The sequence below is a fragment of the Leucoraja erinacea genome, unplaced genomic scaffold, assembly GCF_028641065.1.
Source record: "Leucoraja erinacea ecotype New England unplaced genomic scaffold, Leri_hhj_1 Leri_1418S, whole genome shotgun sequence".
Taxonomy (NCBI): Eukaryota; Metazoa; Chordata; class Chondrichthyes; order Rajiformes; family Rajidae; genus Leucoraja; species Leucoraja erinaceus.
In genome coordinates, this window is record NW_026575691.1 from 20,534 (window position 1) to 28,412 (window position 7,879).

The window sequence follows — 7,879 nt, forward strand, 5'->3', positions numbered from 1 at the left end:
TGCCGTTTAGTTAAATTGACTGATTTCCAAAACGTTCATTGAACAGACAGTTCCACCGTTCCAGTGTTAATGTAGGGTGCACCGGCCGTAGATCCCTGTATATATGATAAATGTATGACTTCACATGCGTGCGCTCATTTGATATCTCACCACTCTTTCCTCAATTACAATTCTACTCCAAGATTAAAGATACCAGTAATCACAGCTTCCCGTTAGTTACCATGTCAAAGACAGACATCATCTGGGTGAATTGCAAAATTGAAGTTAATCGATACTTATAGGTATGTTACAAAACCTACCTGAATCGTCATTGAGAATCTGCCCCAGCCCGTGTGCGCGATTTTGGCGCTGTTTAGAGGGGGCGGGTTTAAAACCCGATTTTTACTAGGCTGTTCCAATCGAAAATGTTCAGCCTAGTAAATCATTAACGAAAAATCGCTGAAAGACCCCGTCGCAAAAGGTATTATTAGTTTTTATGGCCTTGTATAATAGTTATAGTAGTTTAAAATCACTCTCTAAACCCGCGACCTCTCGCAGCCCCAGGGTTTTATAAAGCAAACAATTAAAGGTATGTACCTTATTTTTACATTAAAAGGGGCTACTTAAGAATATAAAGTTTTATACTTAGTTACTTAGTTATATAAAGTTTTCTATAGCGAGTAGTTCATTTTGGGCTCTTTATATCCCGCAGTATTTTTCTGGGCATTTGGGGCACAAATCCAGCGCAATGTGAACGTTCTAAACCAGCGCGTTCACAGGATCCCACTAGAAAGCTGATTTAAAATGGACTTTAATTTACAGCAATTGAACACTAAATTCCTTCCATTTGGCCTATAAATTGATGTAAATGAGATTTTAAAATCATGTTTTATTGTGAATTATTTGTGAATATTATTTGGACACTTAGGCTATTTAAAAATGTTAATCATTTATTAAGAAATGGATAGATGTTTAGATCTAGTAATTGAAGTTTGAAATTAGCTACAATTAGGTGACTAACTAATTATATGCATTAATTTCAGGTCATCCAAGTAAGATTATATTATATTTGTTTCAGAATGTTTCAATCTATGATAACTGAAAATGTCATTCAGTTCTCTTAATTTTTAAGAAGGTTATGGGCTTTTGACTGTCCATGATCACAGCTTTTTTTGTTATGTCCATAGAAAATCAATAGGGAACAAGATGCTAATTTCCGAGTATGAAAATGGCCATAACTTTTTTATTACTTGAGATATGAAAGTGAATTAGGTGTCAAATTAAACTTATTGTTATGCTTTATCTGATGGGATAAATTGCAGACTTGATTTTTTAAATCTCAAAATTTTGTAACATTGCTAATACTTACCAACCGCCGGGTAAGCGCCAATCTGAGTCACACCAATTAAACTCAGGTTCGTGTCTGATACAGAACATGCGTCTGTGGTGATCGACGCGCTTTCACGCAAAATAAAAGGTCTGAAGAATCGTCTCGACCCGAAACGTCGCTTTTTCCTTCTCTCCATAGATGCTGCATCACCCGCTGAGTTTCTCCAGCATTTCTGGTTACCTTCTATTTTTCCTGTATCTGCAGTTCTTTCTTAAAGACAAAATGATCATGTCGTTGCTGTGGATGTTTGTATTCAACAGTGTATTACCCATATCGTATTATTAATCCTTATTCGTTGAGACCCATAACATTGATCTTTGTTTTCAGAATCACACAGATGCAATGGTGGATTTGCTGCTGAACTTTCGAAGTAGTGTGTGTTTGTTCACAACGCGTAACTCATGTGGACCACGTCGTGCGCTGGTAATATGTTTAATCTTTTTGCATCGCAGTGAACCTGGTGACAATTGTGATCCTGTGTCGAGGAAAGTGTGGTCTCTCCAGCAGTGTGACTCGCTACCTGGTGGCCATGGCAGCGGCGGATCTACTGGTCATTATCTTTGACCTGATATTGAGAATGATTCCGATTGCTCATGAAATGTATTTTGTGAAGTTCATCCCCCTGTGTAATATCCACGCCGTCGTGCTTTACGCGGTGACCGACTGTTCTGTGTGGATCACCGTCGCCTTCACATTTGACCGATTTGTTGCCATCTGTTGCCAAAAGCTGAAGCACAGATATTGCACCGACAAAACAGCGACTGTGGTTCTGGGCACGGTGAGTGTACTGAGCAGTGTGAAAAATGTTTACTGGTATTTCATGTACTCATCTTGGTACACATTGGCGAATACTCCCTGGTTTTGCTACATGGATGTCCGTGTTATGTTTTCAGTTACCTGGGCAACGATTGAGTTTCTTCATTATATCCTCACCCCCTGTGTCCCGTTTGTGTTGATTCTGCTGCTCAATACTTTAACGATCAGACATATTTTGGTGGTCAGCAGAGCCCGCAGGAGACTCCGGGATCAGAAAAGTGCTGATCCCGAAATGGAGAATCGAAGGAAATCGATGATATTGTTGTTCATTATTTCCGGGAATTTCATTTTGTTATGGGCGGTATTTACATTCTATTTAATATGGAAACGAATGCGGAATTTGAGATATTCCGATTTTTTCCTTCCTTCCTTTGTATCAGAAATAGGATTTATGCTGCAAATACTTAGTTGTTGCACAAACACGTGCATCTATGCAGTAACACAGAAGAAGTTTAGAGAGCAGTATTTGACTGTGTTAATATATCCGTTTACTCGACTGACAAGATTAATTAAACACTGCACAAGGATAAAGGCTGAGAAAATTACAGTCTCAATGGTTAACATAGAAACATAGAAATTAGGTGCAGGAGTAGACCATTCCGCCCTTCCAGCCTGCACCACTATTCAATATGATCACGGCTGATCATCCAACTCAGTATCCCGTACCTGCCTTCTCTCCATACCCCCCTGATACCCTTAGCCACAAGGGCCACATCTAACTCCCTCTTAAATATAGCCAATGAACTGGCCTCAACTACCCTCTGTGGCAGGGAGTTCCAGAAATTCACCACTCTCTGTGTGAAAAAAGTTCTTCTCATCTCGGTTTTAAAGGATTCCCCCCTTATCCTTAAGCTTTGACCCCTTGTCCTGGACTTCCCTAACATCGGGAACAATCTTCCTGCATTTAGCCTGTCCAACCCCTTAAGAATTTTGTAGGTTTCTATAAGATCCCCTCTCAATCTCCTAAATTCTAGAGAGTATAAACCAAGTCTATTCAGTCTTTCTTCATAGGTTAGAACCGTAGATTTGTAGAGAGATGCAGCACGCTGACAGCCTCTGCGCTCATCGTGACCACGCCGATCATCAACCTGCTACCTACACTAATATGGTATCAATTGCATTCTCCGTATATTCCATAACCCCACCACCCCCGCGATTCAAAATTCAGCAGGATACTCGGGGGAATTTACAGTGTGCGCCCCATGTCAATATTGAAATATAGAGGTGCCGGCAACTTCACATTCACAACCACCCACGGCATGCTGGATTAGCGGAGGGAATTAACAGGACATTGAACAGTAGTATCTAACAGCGTGAGAAAGCGCAAATTCCGCAGCCAACTGGTAAGATCAGGCAGAGGAGAGGACCTAGTGCAGGAGTAACTCATCGGGTTAGGCAGCATCGACGGAGAATATGTACAGGAGATGTTTCATGTCAATAACCTTCTGCTGACTGATTGTGGGTGGGCTGCAATCAGCAAGCAAAACCAGGACAAACCAGGGCCAGTAAGACATTATCTCAATCACGGTGTTTCCTTGAAAGGCCAAGGCTAGTGACTGTGTGATCCCAAGAGGGACTCGTCGTTGTGAGCGGCGAACTGGTGAACCGACTTTAAATGGAGGGGGGAAGTTTTACCGCTGGGTTGTAGTCAAACGAAACATGAGGTGTTGCTGCCCCACCTGCGCGTGGCCTCACTATGTTAATTCAGGAGGCTCAGGACAGAAATGCATGTTATGGTATTTGGAAGGGGAGTTAAAATGGGTCGCCACTGGAAGGTCCATTAGCCTTGACAGATCAAAATTAAGAGCCCTCCAACAAAGCGGTTCCTAATTGGATGATTATATTTAATCTTACCGCCCATGGTCACAATCGGTCCAATATTGTTGTCAGGTGACCGTAAGTTGTGGAACGAAAAAAAACAAATATGAGAAAAAGAAATTGTGGCGATTTTGCTGGACAAGAGAGTTTGAGTGGTAAGATTTTATGGGGAGATGTGATGATATATATTTACTGACAGAGAGTCATAGAGCATGGAGTAATTTACGTTTTACAAATGTTCAGATTATTGAGTGAACATTATATTATTAATTGAGGAGGCTCAAGACGGGAATGTATGGTGTAGTAATGGGAAGGAGAGTTACAACGGTTAGCCACTGGAAGATCCTGTAGGCCTTGACAGATCGAACGTATATGTCAGCATAAGGGTTGTGTGTCTAAACTTGGTCTTGGCGAGCCCACATGTGGAACACTGGATGCAGTAGATGAGGTTAGTGGAGGTGCATGTAATCATGTTGTGAATTCGAACTAATGGTCGTCTGTTGAGTAGCAGGTTCAGGATCCAGTTGCATAGGGGTGAGCACAGAGATAGTTCCCTGAGCTTGTTCACATGAGAAGGTTCGGAGTGGATGTCGATGTGAACTCGGAGCTGCAAATGTTGATCATGAAGGAGAGAAGTGAGGTGGGGGAAATAGTCATAAGTGTGAACGTATTGTAACTAAAAAGTCAATTCGGAGAATATATAACAATATTAATATGTAAACAATTTTATAACCATATAACCATATAACAATTACAGCACGGAAACAGGCCATCTCGACCCTTCTAGTCCGTGCCGAACACATAATCTCCCCTAGTCCCATATACCTGCGCTCAGACCATAACCCTCCATTCCCTTCCCATCCATATAACTATCCAATTTATTTTTAAATGATAAAAACGAACCTGCCTCCACCACCTTCACTGGAAGCTCATTCCACACAGCTACCACTCTCTGAGTAAAGAAGTTCCCCCTCATGTTACCCCTAAACTTCAGTCCCTTAATTCTCAAGTCATGTCCCCTTGTTTGAATCTTCCCTACTCTCAGTGGGAAAAGCTTTTCCACGTCAACTCTGTCTATCCCTCTCATCATTTTAAAAACCTCTATCAAGTCCCCCCTTAACCTTCTGCGCTCCAAAGAATAAAGCCCTAACTTGTTCAACCTTTCTCTGTAACTTAGTTGCTGAAACCCAGGCAACATTCTAGTAAATCTCCTCTGTACTCTCTCTATTTTGTTGACATCCTTCCTATAATTAGGCGACCAAAATTGTACACCATACTCCAGAATTGGCCTCACCAATGCCTTGTACAATTTTAACATTACATCCCAACTTCTATACTCAAGTAATCTAATAATATTAGGAAATTATTAGATTACTAGGTCAAGTTGGCGAAACATACGACACGCTTTGCCAGATAATCGGGTGAATCAGGAAACAGAATGTTAGAGGTTACCCCGACGGATCTAAAACATGAATGAAAGACTACAAGGAAACTTTGATCACTGATGACATATTTCAAGAACATGAAACCTTCATATAGCCATTGTGTCGTGAGCTATTAAAAAATATGTTGTTAAAATGTCAGTAAACTCCATTTTGAATTGAATTTGAACTACATTTAAAGTGTTTCCCAATATGTACTGTTCAGTTCTTGAATAAACTGATACGTGTCGGAATCGCACCTCGTGTTGACGAAGATTTGTTAGGTGTTCTTCAGATCTGAACAATGATTACAAGGGCGACAACGTCAAGCTAGATTCAACGACAGATCAGACACACAATTGTGTGTAGCATAATATTAATGTGCAAGGAACGCTGCTCGGTGCGGACTGAAGGACCTGTTTCCGCGTTGCATCTCCAAACCATGAACTAAAAATTACAGAAATTAATTGGTATTTAAGAATATTATAATTAGCGTTCTCTAGGAATTTGAAAAGGAATATTTCGGAATTGGTGTTTCATAGATATGTTTTTGTTAACAACAATGCATTTCCAAATGGTGTAATTATTTTTGTCAAGCTCTTTGAATGTTAAGCCCAGTCTGAAGAAGGGTTTCGGCCCGAAACGTCGCCTATTTCCTTCGCTCCATAGATGCTGCTGCACCCGCTGAGTTTCTCCAGCAATTTTGTGTATCTTTGAATTACTGATTTTCAGTTTTGAGTTCTCTTGGAACAGCTTGAATTGATGTATTCCCAGTGTTTGTCTTGTAAAATTTAAATAAACAGGAATGATTCCTCTCTCCAAGAAGGCAAATGTTTATTGTGCTTGAAATTCAGCATGTTTCGGATGAGAAGCCATATGCAGGTTTTATTTATTTATTTATTTATTTTATTTATTCCGGACAAGTAAAGACATTAAAGACATTAATAGTAACAAAATCGAAATTATCAAACAATTGGACATCACAATCAATATTTACAAGCAATGAAAAGAACAAAAAGCAAATTTCCAATGTCCAACTCTGTGTCTGTACACGCTCGAAAAGGAATAACTTATTAAATCTCACCCCTTTTCCCCAACACTTCTACCATATTTAAAAATCAATTAATTAATAATAATAATACTACCCCAGGCAATTTCCCATAATACCTACAGACATATATATATATACATACAACTATTATACACATACAAACTTCATATATGAAGTAACCAAACATAAGTAAACAATTGTAAAGCAATAGACAAACATTAACCCCCACTTGTCAACCATCCCCTCCATCCCGGTACCCCTTGAAAATTATTTTTTTATATATCATTTTAAAATGATTCATGTTTGTACATTGCTTTAATTCCTCGTTCAATTTGTTCCACACTCCTACTCCACAAACCGAAATACAAAAGGTTTTTCTAGTCGTACGGACTCTTTGTTTCTTAAAATTAAATATTCCTCTTAAATTGTAACCCCCCACACGTTCGTTAAATATTTTTTGAATGTTTCCAGGTAAATTTTTATTTTTGGCCCTAGACATTATCTGAGCTGTTTTGAATGTAACCAAATCTTCTAATTTTAATCATTTTGACTCTAAAAATAATGGATTCGTATGACCCAGATACTTGGCATTATGTATAATACGAATTGCTCTTTTTTGCACCATGGTTAATGAATGTATCGAATTTTTATAGTTATTGCCCCGGACTTCTGCACAATAATTTAAGTAGGGTAAGATTAATGAACAATAAAGAATGCGGAGCGATTTGTAATCCAGAGCCTGCTTGGCTTTGTATAATACAGAGATACTTTTTGACAATTTTAATTTTACATGTTTAATATGTGATTTCCAGCTTATTTTATCGTCAATTACCCAAGAAATTTATTTCCATGCACTCGTTCAACTTCCACCGCATTTATCTTTATATTTACTAGTTTATTTATTCTGCAATTACCAAATAAAATTATTTTAGTTTTACTCAAATTTAATGAAATTTTATTCCTATCAAACCATATTTTCAATTTACACATTTATTTTATTATTTTATCCAATAGCTGTTTTAAATTCTCCCCAGAATAAAAAAATATTTGCAATGCATCACGTTCATGCAATACGTCACGCTAATCGATTTCGTTCGATCCAAAATTCTTTTCAGGTAATTATTCTGAAATTAAAAAATATATATATATATTGAAAGAGTCCCTAGCCTGGACAGCAACTAATCCCAAGGGTAAGTGTATTATGAGTCGTGCACTATTTGCCCATCAGCGCATGGCAATAGTAGACACACTATTCTCTATTTCAGACGAGCAGCGAGTGGAAGATATTTAATGCATCATAGAAACATAGAAATATAGAAATTAGGTGCAGGAGTAGGCCATTCGGCCCTTCGAGCCTGCACCGCCATTCAATATGATCATGGCTGATCATCCAACTCAGTGTCC

General features: G+C 38.8%; 1 protein-coding gene across 1 annotated transcript; it reads left to right on the forward strand.

The window, feature by feature from the left end:
- Positions 1 to 1,057: 1,057 nt before the first annotated feature.
- On the forward strand, positions 1,058 to 6,327 carry LOC129715803 (neuropeptides capa receptor-like). Its single transcript, XM_055665673.1, has 2 exons — positions 1,058 to 2,741; positions 3,197 to 6,327. The coding sequence occupies exons 1-2, from the start codon at positions 1,899 to 1,901 to the stop codon at positions 3,215 to 3,217; spliced, it is 864 nt and encodes a 287-aa protein (XP_055521648.1). The 5' UTR covers positions 1,058 to 1,898; the 3' UTR covers positions 3,218 to 6,327.
- The last annotated feature ends 1,552 nt before the right edge of the window (positions 6,328 to 7,879 follow it).